This window comes from Polypterus senegalus, unplaced genomic scaffold (assembly GCF_016835505.1).
Source record: "Polypterus senegalus isolate Bchr_013 unplaced genomic scaffold, ASM1683550v1 scaffold_5094, whole genome shotgun sequence".
In the NCBI taxonomy this organism is placed as follows: domain Eukaryota; kingdom Metazoa; phylum Chordata; class Cladistia; order Polypteriformes; family Polypteridae; genus Polypterus; species Polypterus senegalus.
Window position 1 is genome coordinate 145,472 of NW_024385701.1, and position 14,673 is coordinate 160,144.

Here is a 14,673-nt window from a genome sequence, read left to right on the forward strand (position 1 = left end):
GTAAAAAGAAGTGTAAAAGGTACATTCCTAAAGAAGAAAAGCCAATTAATGTTATGAATCTGCTGACCATGAAAGAAAAGAAGATCCTACTGGTGGGAAACCTGGAATTGGGAAAACCTTCTGTGTCCTCCAGTTACTGAATCTGTGGACTGAGAGCGATGAGGACACTCTCTATGTTTTTATTTTGATGCAAAAAGGTCGCCAAGTTGGGGACTCTACAGATATGAGATCATTACTGTTCAGTTACTGTAAACCAGACAAAATGATTGAAAATGACCTTTTAAATGATATTGAGAATGGAAAAGCCAATGTGCTAATCATATTTGATAGCTTTGATGAAATACAGCAGACATTTCATGATCAGAAGATTGAACAAATTATTGATAGAATATTAGAAAAATCTTATCTGAAAGAAGCCAAGGTTATTGTTACTTGTCGATCTTCTGCAGATGAATGTGAGCTATCAGACTGGGCAGACTGTACAATGAAAGTGCAAGGATTTAGTGAAAAATCCATTTCTGAATATTTCAAGACTACACTTGAAGGGCAATCAGTGCTTGAGGAAATTATGGAAATCTACAAGAAAAACATCAATGTCTTCAGTCTCTGTCATGTCCCACAGTATGCATTCGTAGTTGTATGCTGCATGTTCAATAAAGACTGCATAGGATTACAACAGAAAATCTCCTCCATGATGCCTCCAAGCACTGTGACCAAGCTCTATGTGCACATATTCCGCTACTGTGTTGGTCAGCACATGTTAAAGATGGCATGTTCTAAAAGGGAAAGGTTGACAACTACATTACACAAAATAAATTTGGCGTAATGATCTTAGCCAGAAAAGCTTTTGATGGCATAATAAGTAAAAGCGTAAACCTTATTGATTGTCAACTGGAAGAAATGCATTGTGAGTCCATCAAACATTGTTTCTTAGTATCCACCAGTGTTGATGATACACTAACCTCCAAAGAAACCTGCTTTGCCTTCCTCCATAACACAATGCAAGAGTTTTTGCTGCTCTTTGGATTTTGGAAAATAAAAACAACATCAGGGGCATGTTTCAGCGTTACTTTAATGCTGGTGAAAATCACCTTAAGTATGTTATATTTTTTCTGTATGGATTTCTTGATAGAAAGAATTTTAAATTAATGACAAGTCTATTTCAGGAAGACCTCCCAAAAGTCATCTCAGAGCCTCTATTCCATAACATAACTGAGTTTATTCAATCAGCAGAAGTGGACGTTGGAGAAGAAGAAATTGTTTTGTTTGCTTGCCAGTGCTTATATGAGGCCCAGTCAACAAAGGGTGTGTGCAGGTTTTGGAGGCCATCAATTCTGAGTTCTGTCTGAAGGATGAGGACATTGATCCATACCAGAGCCATGCAGTGATCTATGTAGTGAATGAAGCATTCAAAGAAAAGTATTCAGATTTAGAAATTACTGACTTTGGTCTCCTCAACCTTGGCTACAAACTGCTTTTTGAATGTACAGAAAGTTCCAGAGCATTTGGGTAAGTTTGTCAAATGATTACATGAATCAGTCATGCTAATATAATGCTGAACATGCTTTGCAAAAGAATTCCACAAAGATAAACCAGCTGGGTTCTTGTTCTGAGATGGCGTTTCTAAGTTCAGGTGCCACCACAGGTTCCAGATAAGGCAGAAATGAGAAAACAATTTAACAATCACTTAAATTAGTCATTAATTAAAAGGAATGTGCATACTTTAAATGTTGTTCTGAAAAGATTATGTTCTTATATAGTAAGAAGTTTAAGTGCTGAGACAACTGGTGATACTCTAATATTGATAGGGAAATAATTGCAGACATGGGGTGGCTCAATCTCTTCCAGGAAGAGACGCGTTTCTTAAAAGTGTGTTATGTGACCTGCTGAAAAAAGTTGAGGTTACACCATTGATAACTTCGTATCTGAGGAGATGGACACAATTTTGCTGTTCTACAGTATATCCTATGTTTCTCTGTATTCTCTCTAAATCTAATTTTAGTCTGGTGTCCTTTCCATTTAGTGGTAGCTTAGTGATTTTTCTTTCTTGCCTTACCCAGTTAAAATGATCTACATTAAAATCAAAGGAATCTACTCAAACTGCAGGAGATTCCAATAAACTCATGCCTCCCAGTCTCTTCCTTGATATAATTCACAAGATAATAATTGGCAATGACACATCACTAGAAATCCCTGTTTAATGTTCAACAGCAACATGGGCATAAAGCTTTTTAATAAAAATATATAATCCTCAGTTGTCCTCAGTTCCAGGCTAGAAGATAAAAGTTTACAATTTGCAGCTTGTGGTTGAAATTTAACATCTTATTAAAGAAAGAAACATCATCTAACAGGACAATTCAGTATTCAGGCAGGAGAAAAGCTGTTCATTGTATCTTTTTACTTACTCCTCGCAAAATGCCTTGGGCGGAGTATTCTTCAAAAAGCAGTCTGTTACAGCCTGGTCAGAATGATCCAAGAAAACAAAGAATAGAGGTTCATTTTATAAACTACTGAATTTACATACAGTGTCAATCAATGTATATATTGGTTGGTTATACTCTGGTTGGTTCATTGGTTTACACCCAAATGATTTGTATAAAATAAAAGTCTGTTATGTTTTATTCTTGTTCTTCTTATACCTTTGAGTTGTGCCACCACCCTTGAAATTTCTGTGTGTATAACAATTGTCCATTCTCATTTATAGGACATCTGCTGATTTCTTAGTCATCTCATAGTCATCCTTCAGTTCATTTTGTATATTACATCAACCGTTCCTCTTGTACATTATTTGTTCACTTGACCTTTATCTGGTTTCCTGGTGAGCCTAAACAGGTTTCTGACATTTATTAACAAAACGAATGCTATTTTACCTTAAATTATTCTTCCACAAGCTCTGTGTCATTATGCTGTAGACACTGGGAGGATGCTGTTGACATGAACTTCCAGCTTTACACATGGCACCAATTCATAGCCCAGCTTGCTGCTTGCCAGTTTCCTGCCATCACCCAACAGTGTTGCCAATTAGAAGCTGGCACTTGCCACTTGAAGACAAATAGACTGCATACCAGTCAAAGGGAGGAGGCTTTATTTAGAAAGAGAACTACTAATCTTAGATACTTAGGAAAAACAATATGAAGAAAAAGTATAATTGACCAGGAAAAAGTAGTAAAAGAACAGTCAAGGTAGGAGGTGAAGTGCATCAGAAATAGTAAAGGGAATTAAAAGATACAGACAATGAAATAGCAGATGCCCTAAACTTACATTTTTCTGAGGTGTTTACAAGTGAGCAAGTGGATAACCTCAGAGTGGTAACAGGGACTACTAAGGAGGTACTGAGGGATTTGGAAATTGTAGAGGGAGAAGTGCTGCTCAGATTAAATAAGATGAAATCAAACAAATCACCAGGACCAGATAATATTTATCCTCATGTTCTTAAGGAGGCTAGTGAGTACATATATAAACCCTTGACACATATTTTTAGGAAGTCACTGTGCATACTGGAGAAATTCTGAAGGACTGGAAAATGACATATATTATCCCATTATAAAGAAAAGGTGACAGGGCATATCCAGTAAGCTTAATGTACATCACAGGAAAATTAATGGAAGGAATTATTAAGGATAAGATTGAGCAACACATGGCAAGGACAGGAGTTATTCTGAACAGTCAGCATGGGTTCAGAAGAGGGAGGTCATGTTTTACTAACATGTTGGAATTCTATGAGGAGGCAACAAAAGGATACAATCAAAATGGAGCTTATGATATTATTTATCTGGACTTTCAGAAAGCATTTGATAAGGTGCCACATGAGAGGTTGGGCATCAAGTTAAAAGAAGTGGCAGTTCCGGGTGATGTTTTTAGATGGGTGCAGAATTGGCACAGACACAGGAAGCAGAGGGTGATGGTGCGAGGAACCTCATCAGAACTGGCCGATGTTAAGAGTGGTGACCAGCCGGGTTCAGTGCTCGGGCTACTGCTATTTTAATATATTTAAATGATTTAGATAGGAATATAAGTAACATGTTGGTTAAGTTTGCAGGTGATAACAAGATAGGTGGATTAGCAGATAATTTGGAATCCGTTATATCATCACAGAAGGACTTGGATAGCAGACAGACTTGGGCAGATTTGTGGCAGATGAAATGTAATGTCAGTAAATGTAAAGAATTACACATAGGAAGTAAAAATGTTAGGTTTGAATACACAATGGGCAGTGGAAAATCGAGAGTACACCTTATGAGAAGGATTTAGGAGTCATAGTGGACTCTAAGCCAGTGTTTCCTACCTCAGTCCTGGGGACCCCTGTGGCTGCAGGTTTTTGTTCTCATCAGCTTCTGTTTTAATTGAACTCCTGGGCTAATTAAGTGATGTGTTATTTCCCAAGTTTTGTGTTTTGGGAACAATATAGAAATTAGAAAACTAAGTTTGGTAAAAATATATATATATATATATATATATATATATATATATATATATATATATATATATATATATACAGTGATCCCTTGCTGTATGCTTTGACTTTCGGTTTTGCTCTATCATGGATTTTATATGTAAGCATATGTAAATGTATATTATGGATTTTTAAGCTGATTCTGGATTTCTGCGGACAATGGGTCTTTTAATTTATGGTACATGCTTCCTCAGTTTGTTTGCCCAGTTGATTTCATACAAAGGACGCTATTGGCGGATGGCTTAGAAGCTACCCAATCAGAGCACGTATTACATATTAACTAAAACTCCTCAATGCTATAAGATATGCCTCCTGCGCTGAGCTTGATTGCTTGCTTGTCTCTGCCTCTATCTCACCCTCTCTGACATTCTCTGCGCCTGGACGGAGGGGTGTGAGCAGAGGTGCTGTTTGCACAGAAGCTATTTGCCTAGTGGATACCGACGCTCCTCTAAGAAATGCCGCTTTATCGAGGTGCGTCCAAAAGCACACTTATTGATTTTTGATTGTTTGCTTTAATCTCGGCTCTCTCTCTCTCTCTCTCTCTCTCTCTGGCGTTCTCTGCGCTTGACGGAGGAGATGTGAGCAGAGGGCTTTGCACAGAGGCTGTTTGCTTAGAAGATAATGGACGCTCCTGTAAAAATGCTGAAAGGCTACCTTCGCATTGATCCCTTCATTGCCGCTGCTTTATCGGTGCTTGCATATAAAAGCTCTAACAGCCCGTATTGATTTTTCATTGTTTACTTTACTCTCTCTCTGACATTCTCCGCTCCTTACGCGCACTTTGAAGAGGAAGATATGTTTGCATTCTTTTAATTGTGAGAAAGAACTGTCATCTCTGTCTTGTCATGGAGCACAGTTTAAACTTTTGACTAAAGGGTGTTATTTCATGTCTAGAGGGCTCTAATAATGTTAAAAACGTATTTAGAAGGTCGTAAACATGTTTTCTATGCTCTAACTGCGAAAATATTAGATTTATAAATAAAGAATTCTACTTCGTGGAAATTCATTTATCTGTCTGGAGCGGATTAACGCGATAAACAAGGGTTTACTGTATAACTGTGCGGAGAATATTTATAAACAGTGTGGGAGAGTTTCTAAGGGCTTAAAATATATAAAAATAATCATACAAACATATGGTTTCTACTTGCTGATTTCACCTATCGCGGGGGGTTCTGGAACACAACACCCGCGATCGAGGAGGGATTACTGTATATATATATATATATATATATATATATATATAGTGTCGAGGATGCCAGGGGCCATGACCCGGCCGGGGCCTTGAAGGACGGAAGTGGGCGTGTGCCCAACTGGGATCATGTGGGGCTGCCTTCCGGGTTGCTTTGGGGCCACGGGTTAAGGGCATGGAAGCCCCACCTGCAGGGGCCCGTGGTCACTGCCAGGAGGCGCCCCAATGCCTTGGGGACCTGTTCCTCAGCACTTCCGCCACACCAGGAAGTGCTGGGGAAGATTAGGAAGGACACCTGAGAGATGCGGAGAACAGCCGGCACTTCCGCCACACTGGGACGTGGCAACGAGGGAATGCTGGAAGCCACCTGGAGCTCATCCGGGAGAGAATAAAGGGGCCGCCTCCCTTCAGTCGAGAGCTGGAGTCGGGGGGAAGAAGGACAAGGCACGAGAGGTGTGTGGAGGCGGCCAAGAAAGGCATTGTGTGGCCAGGACTGTGAGTGTTGGGGTTTGTGCACTTTTGGACTGGGTCTTAGTGACCAATAACTATTGTAAATATTGTAAATAAAAGGCGTGGTGGTGAAAAACAACATGTCCGCCTGTCTGTGTCCGGTCGGCTCCACTATATATATATATATATATATATCTATACTAATAAAAGGCAAAGCCCTCACTGACTGAATCACTGACTGACTGACTGACTCATCACTAATTCTCCAACTTCCGTATGGGTAGAAGGCTGATATTTGGCAGGCTCATTCCTTACAGCTTCCTTACAAAAGTTGGGCAGGTTTCATTTCGAAATTCTACACGAAGCGGTCATAAAAGTCGATAACGGTCGACAATGCCCGCCATGTTGAATTTTCTTATTTATGGCCCCATCTTCACGAAATTTGGTAGGTGGCTTCCCTGCGCTAACCGAAACTGATGTACATACTTATTTCGATGGTATGACACCACTGTCGGCCGCCATATTGAACTTTCCAACGTCACTAATTTTCCAACTTCCCGTGTAGCTAGAAGGCTGACCCCATCTTCAAAAAATTTGGTAGGTGGCTTCCCTGCGCTAACCAAAACCGATGTACATACTTATTTCAGTGGTATGATGCCACTGTCGGCCACCATATTGAACTTTCCAATGTCACTAATTCTCCAACTTCCCGTGTAGGTAGAAGGCTGAAATTTGGCAGGCTCATTCCTTACAGCTTACTTACAAAAGTTAAGCAGGTTTCATTTCGAAATTCTACGCGGAACGGTCATAACGGTCGACGACGTCCTCCATGTTGAACTTTCTTATTCATGGCCCCATCTTCACGAAATTTGGTTGCCGGCTTCCCTGCTAATCAAAACCAATATATGTACTTATTTCGTGGTATGACGCCACTGTCGGCCGCCATATTGAACTTTTCGACGGTCTTTGTTACTTATGGGGCCATCTTCAAGAAATTTGGTACGCGGGTTCCCAACACTAACTGAATCCTACTTTACGTACATATATCGCCCATAGCCTGCAGCTTGGTCACCGTGTGAGGTTGGGTCCCCATCCCAACGCCTCCCACGTTGTTGGCTGCCTGCCTATACAAGGCCGTCCGTCGCTCCAGTCTCTACATTCCCTTCCTTGCTTTGCCACGGGATTCACGTCTCCCTGCTGATAACTACAGCCTTTTTATTTAATCCACGGCTTCTCCGCTGTTTTATTGTTTGTTTATTACGATTATAGTTATTGTGTAGGTATTTTAGACTTACTTTACATTGTTCAGGTACCCATTTCCTTTATCATTCCAACATTACCCCATTAACATGTCTATCGAGGTGATCACTATCGATCAAAGAACTGTCACTTACTGAGTTGTTTCCATGCCCGGAGATACCACCTACCTTTCCATTCTCTTTGTTACATATCGCACGGCCATATCAGGCTCACTCTTGATATCTGGAGGAACATTGTGTCTTATGTATTGAATGACTGGGACAGGTTCAAGGTGTGGACTGATGACGGTACAGGAGATAATTAGACTACACAGGAGCACTAGAAGAGTGAAATGCTTAAGCCCTTCACCTATGGTTCTGCATGTGAGTTGATGGCTGCCGCTGAATTGTTCGGTTGTCGCTTTCAAGTGTACCGAAATGGCCAAATATTTTACACCTTTCGACAACCGCCAATGCCTCTTAAACATCTTAGATTGACAGGTGACGATTTCAGTAGTGGACACTTTGATGTTTATGAATGTTTAAACTCTCAAAAGCTGGATGTGATTTTATCGATGAAACCGGTTGTGTGCTTACAACGCTTGACAGATGCCAAATGTCACTTCAACACAACAAGTCCTACAAATACTGTCGTCATTGAATGAAACCATGAAACTCATGCTCAAGAGTAAGCTCAGCACAGCGTCGTCATATTACAACCAGAGGGCCGAACTCACAATGTGGTATACAAAGAGATCCTTAACAATTAATTATTGGTATATTATCCCTCAGTTTAAAAGGTTTAATTTTCTTCTTAATAAAAATTTTAAAGCAGTACTTAGCCACTGCGAATCGCGGGTATTTTGCTAGTATATATATATATATATATATTAAAATGTACCAAGCAGTTATATAGGAATAATATTTTTATCTTGATTTTCATTCTACTTTTCTAGGTGTTCTAATTGTTTAAGTAATCCATTTTTACTAATTAGTGAGTCTGATTCTACAGTAGTTACAGCCTTTGATTATTCAGTGTTGTTTGCCAGTGTGTCTGTGTAATAAGAATATAAGTTTAATGTCACTGTGCTCTGCACAAAAATTATTTTATAAATCAATTCACAGGTACAGGCCAGGCCAAAGTTAGCACACAGGGGCTGTCAGCATTTAGAATTGCTAGGAATGCATTTGAAGAGAGAAGGTACAACTACGAAAATGGGCATTGTACTATTTCTGTATGTTAGAGATGAAATGGCATCCTCTCCTTCCCTTGTTTGGAAACTAAGTAAGGGCCTGCACGTAGAGGAACCAGTATATAAGACTTGGACAGCAGCCAAATACTTTGAAGCCGACGGACAGATGGACGATATCGTCATCTGTCCTGAAAATCCTTCCATCGCAGCGATGAAAAATGGCAGACTGTTTAGATCAAGATCCCACCTTGCTATTGTCTTGCTATGGCTTCCCGTCTGTAATGGCGCGTAAATCATCAGTAAATAAAGCTAAGTTATTTTCTCTTATGTGATTTTACCACCATATCACTATGGGAGAAGTATAAGCCTTTTAATATCATATCTATATAGTTTTCGGTTACTTAAAATGCCGCAATTACAAAAGAACTTATTCCAACTAGGGAGCTATCGCCCCTAAAAGGAAACAGTCTGCTCTGATTTAGTTGTCATTAATAACATACAAACGAAGGGAAAAACTACACAGAGAAAGGACAAAATATAATGAAATCAACAACAGAGAGTTAAGAATTTAAATCTATCGCAAAAGCAGAAATATGTCTAAATGTCTTATAAATGTAAAGATCACACTGTTGTGCTTTTCTGAATGTAGAAAAAGAAAAATAATGCCAGCTGATTAAATGAGATGAGTGCTATCAGGTGTTGTATCTGATTAGAAATCTGGTTGGAACAAAACCCTACAGCCCCAGTGTGCCCACTAGAGTGTGATGGCGATAACATAATTATAACCTTATTATGCAACCCCAATTATCAAAATATAAATTACTTTAACATCTCTCAAATAAACTTACTATCTTAGTTTAATCACAAAATTCTGTGAAATTGACATATAATAATTATCTTCAAACATTTCCTCGTTACTGTTTCTCTCACATATGCAAATGATGCAATATCAACATTCAATCACTGCATAATATCGGAGTTTTTGAGAGTCCGACTATGGAGAACTTATGCATTCAAAGAGATTTGCAATCATAATACCTCTTGGTCACTTTTGACCCATACAGTACTTTCTTCACTTGTTGATGACTGTTTTCTCCGCACTCCATGGGATGTTTAATGGTTTGGATACTTTTTATACCCTGCCCTGACTGATACCTTCAATGATGAGATTCTGTTCATGTTATAAAAGCTCTTTGCTGGCCATGGCTTTTGGAGTGTGTTGCAACCAAAAGGATATCAGAATAATCCTATAGGAACAGCTAAACTTTATCTGAGCTCAATCAGAGCTACTTTAATTGATGACAGCTATATAGCAACTACTGTTTGAGATAAGCCTCATTGTGATTGTTTCATTTTGAACACTGCCACATCCTTGATTATTAAAGGGTCTGCACACTAATGCAACCAGGTTTTGTAGGATTTGATTTCCTTTTCACTAAACAGTTTTTAATTTGTTTTCACCTTCTTTGTATAGATTGCAATAAAGGTGGAATAAGTTCTAACATGATTTGTCTTGGTTTTATTTTGTATCACACAATACTGCCATTTTGGCAGAGATGTGCAGACTTATTATATCCACTATAAATGGACTGTCCAGATGACTAAGCAGGTAAATATGCCAGCATTTTTTCTTTGCTGTAGTTCTTCTATGTCTGATTTGGTATGGGGCTAAGTAGTCCACTCCAGTTCTGGTAAGTGGTGGTTCATCTGGAAGGACTCTGTTTCTAGGTAGGTCCATCATAAGTTGATGACTTGTTGTACTATGGAAGCTGCGACAGGTTGTATACTTGGACAGGACTCTTCTGATTAAAGAATTAGTATGCACGGAATCCAGTACCTTTGATGCAATTGAGACAGTATGTGATTGTGCCTTGTAATGACACTAAACAATGTGCTCTTAAGTTTTGGAATTCGTTTTGAGAGAAAACTTCAGTGAGCCCAATGAATTTGTTATCATTCAGACTGTTCACATTCGGATCTGTTGCAACAGTACTCTGAACAATGTTTTGCTCTCCCATGGTAGTCAACAGAATTTTAACCTTTTGTCCACAAAGACCCCAGTCCCGGCACAGTCTTTACTTTCTATATCTACAGATCCACTGATCACTTTTGGCTTAGCTTCCTCCCCTTATGTGTTACTTTATCTTTAGTTTTTATGTGCACCAATGTAGGGTATATAAATGAACAAAGATGACAACATAATTTCTCCTTACAGGATTTACTTGTATGCCCAGTCTTCAAGCAAGTGAAGCACACTTGCTTCTGAGAAAATCCAACTTCTCTTTATAAGATGATTTCTGAAGGTTTTACACTGATCCATTATATGCTTGCCTTGACAAAATGTCAAGGCTTATTAAAACAACATTTGGAGTGTTTTGCCCTCTTTGTTTGTGCTTAAATCTGTGCTGACAATCATATGGCCACTCACTTGTGTTGCTGCGGTGATAATGTTTCTTTTATTCCCTGTTTTCTCTGACTTGATGTCTAATGGAGACACCCCAAACAATGGGTGTGATGCAACCTTGCCTTTAAATTTAGTCCTGCGCTTTTGTTTCTGTTGAATATTGCAGATCACATTCCTTCAGTTCTCCCTCAGCTTATATGGCAGCTTAGAAACAATTGCACTCATATCAGCAGCCTTGTCCATCTCTTCCATATATTCCATATCTGTCATTGAACAACAGCAACTAGTTACAAAAGGGCATAATAGTTAAATACATCACTGTCTTCTGCTTTAATGGTAGGCCAACTTAAAGCTTTATCTATGTAAGCAACAGAGATTTTATATTCATCTCCAAAATGCCCTTTCAGGAGTCTCTTGGCCTCACAGTAACCCTGCTCTGGGTCGATGTGAAGACAACTTCTCACTAACTCCCTGGGCTGGCCACTGGTGTACTGCTCCATAAAGTACAGCCGATCCCTGCTGTTGTCTGTTTTACTTTGTATGCCGTGTTCAAATGCTCTGACAGTTAGAGGGTCTCCTTTGAAGATGAGAATGTTTTGAGGTGGTAATGTAGATAATCTTTGTTGCTTTACTAGAGATTCTGTAATATAATTCTATCTTTGTATTAAAGCAAACAAAGCTATAGAATTAGCAGAGCCATCAGACTGTCTAAGACCGGTCTGTCTGCATCACCTCTCACTGTGTTATTAGGTGGACACGCCTTAATTGAGACAGACAGTAAATAAAGTGCAGCACATGAATCCTGCTGTTGAATTTCAATTACACAGAAACAGTTCTTTTAATTGGTGTTACCTTGTATGTTACTTGCTGTCTGTAACATATTTTTGCAAAACCTTACGCTATGCATCAGTAGCAGCAAGCACAGCCTGTAGATCAAGTTGTTCTTTTCAGATTTAGGTTTAATTTCCTGTTCCTCTAAAGTCTGCCTTTTCATCAGTGCTTCTGCCTTTTCCAGCTCTACCTTTAAGCGCAGAGAAAGCCACGGATGCTGCAGAACGCACAGAACTTGTTTTAGACTTTCTAAATGATACCACTGATATGCTCTCTCTAGCACAGACTTTTCACTCATTTTTTTTTTTTTTGCTTCTTCTCTGCGTTGCAATACCTCATTAATCCGAAAATTAACTTCCTTCATAAATTTGTAAATGAGATTTCCTTGGGCTCGAACTAATATTGCTGATTCATATTCCTTTTGTCCTCTGATATTGCCTGATGTAACAGTGTTTTAATAGAGGTATTTAAATCATGAAATTCTTCAAAAGTTCTTTAAACTCTATCAGTCTGGTTTTGACCACATCCAAATTACAATCGTCATCCATTAAATTAAATATTTAATTCACTTTTTCTGTAAGCTCAATGTAAACCTTCTTGAGCTTGTTTGCCTTTATAAAGCATCCTCCATAGCCTTGGCTGTTAATTTCATTTGCCATTTCCCCAGTGACTGAATTATTTCCTTGTTCCATGATTCCCATTTTATGTACTCTATATATACAACAGGGTTTGTAATATCTCTTATTAGCACACCCAATAGCTAATTAAGTCTATTAACACATTCTTTACTTTTCTTATTTTCTTCAGTAATATTGCCAGCAAGTTAGAATACACATGCAGGAGTGCCAAATTGATTATTACTTTCTTTGACAAACATTTTCTTGACCTTTAAATCCACTTGGATATGGGTTTTCTTACTAATGTATGTGCAAAACAATGTGTAACTGCTGCAAAACTTACGTGTCCAGTCCTTGGTGTTTCACATTCATCCAATCAATTTTGTGTAAATGAAACAATGTTTACTTTCCAAGTTATATATTTCCATAATTATAACATGAAACTTTATAACAGACATGGTAAGAAAACTGTGTTTTCCACAGCTTTATCAGTCCACACACAAACCTATAATACTTCCTAGTTCTCATTAACTCCTGCAACCCTTCTTAAAAACAATACCCCATTAAAACTGAATCATTATCTACCCCTTCTTCTTCTTCTTTCGGCTGCTCCCGTTAGTTGCCACAGCAGATCATCTTCTTCCATATCTTCCTGTCCTCGTCATCTTGTTCTGTCACCCCATCATCTGCATGTCCTCTCTCACCACATCCATAAACCTTCTCTTAGACGTTCCTCTTTTCCTTTTCATAAAGCTGACACAGTGTGACTTCTGGCAACACAATATCTTTGACCAAAGTCACGAATTTCAAAAGCAAATTCATCTAAAGACCCTTTTGAAGAAATGACTTTTGGGAAACACAGCTCCTTTCCAACACCAAGAAGTTCTTCAACTGTTGTATTTTTTTTGGCAGCCAGGTGTCTTGTTCCTCCTCTGTTTTTGTTCTTATTTAGTGATACACTCCATCCTGGAAATTTAACCACCCCATTTCCAGACGCTGATTATCTTTTGATGCATACTTATTTCTAAAGACAAATGATCTTTTGGATATATATTGGTTATCAGTAACCTCTTTTTCTGCTTTTTTAAACTTTGCCTTTAATCTTTGCATGATCAATGATTTTGCAGTTGATTCTCCCCCAGTGGCACCTAGAGCAGCGTTTCGATGACAAAAAGCTCTTACTGCAATATAATCTCCATATTTGAGGATATATGCTCTGAGTTCTTCATCACTCATGACAGTTATGACACTCATGTCAATCTGCAATGAGAAAAACTCATGAAAACAAATATCCTGCTGCAACTATTTGTTATTTAAAAGTCATTCTGTTCTAAACTCTAATTTTTTAAAGGTTCCTTTGTCCCATTCCCATCTGACAGAAGGTAATAAGCATCTGAACCAGTTCTGTCAGATACTGCATTAGATTCTACCCCTTGGGGTCCAGACTCTGAACTCTGTGCTAACCCCTGCCCTTATTGATATGCAATACATTTATTACTTGAAAATTGAAAATTATTATCTATTCACTTACCTATTATTTTTTGTGTATCGATGATATGACAATAAAGCTACTTGATTTTACATGTATAGTGTATGCCATGAACAATTCATAATAGGATATTGCTGTGGCCTAAATTTTCCGAAATTCTAGTTTAGCATACTCTCAGCAGCCACTTTTTAGAAACATCTACTCTACATACAGAACAGACTACAGAACATACCATACTTACTGCCATGCATAATTTGTGGTAGCCATTCTTAAGCCCTCATGAAAATTAGCATCTCACTACAGGACTACTGGTATAAGGGTATTGTAGGTGGTAGGACAAAACAGCGGTTACACCAATGCTGTTGTTCTTGATACAACTGCACTAAAACCATACCTATTACCATAACACTATGTGAGTGCTGCTGTTCTAATTTCATCCACCCAAAAGTAGTTAAGCCTAGCAACATTAAAACAAAGCAAATAAATGACATCTACATTCATTCAAGTGGATGTTTTAGGGGTGTACTCCGCTAGAAGAAACAGCTAATGCAATGCAAAAGTTTACTCACAGAAACTACTAACTCACTTACTATATAGAATCTGAAGAGGTGAAGCATGCTTTACTTCTGTGTTGTAAATTGTTCCAAATCTAATTTGCAGGTCTTAAAGTTAAAATATCTGTGTAAAACTGATTAATAAATGTTGCTTTTAATAACCAAATGTAAAATACAGAAGAAATGTCATCCCTTATGTGATTAACTAGCAAAATACCTGCACTTCACAGCGAGAGGTAGTGTGTTAAAGAAGTT

The 14,673-nt window shown here is 38.4% G+C and overlaps 1 protein-coding gene across 1 annotated transcript in view; it reads left to right on the top strand.

Moving 5' to 3' along the window:
* The first annotated feature begins 262 nt into the window (after window positions 1-262).
* Window positions 263-14,673, top strand: part of LOC120522452 — a 105,855-nt gene continuing 91,444 nt past the window's right edge. The window contains exons 1-2 of the mRNA XM_039743384.1: window positions 263-749; window positions 1,296-1,509. Of these exons, the coding sequence (XP_039599318.1) occupies window positions 263-749; window positions 1,296-1,509 (701 nt within the window). The remainder of the gene's footprint in view (window positions 750-1,295; window positions 1,510-14,673) is intronic.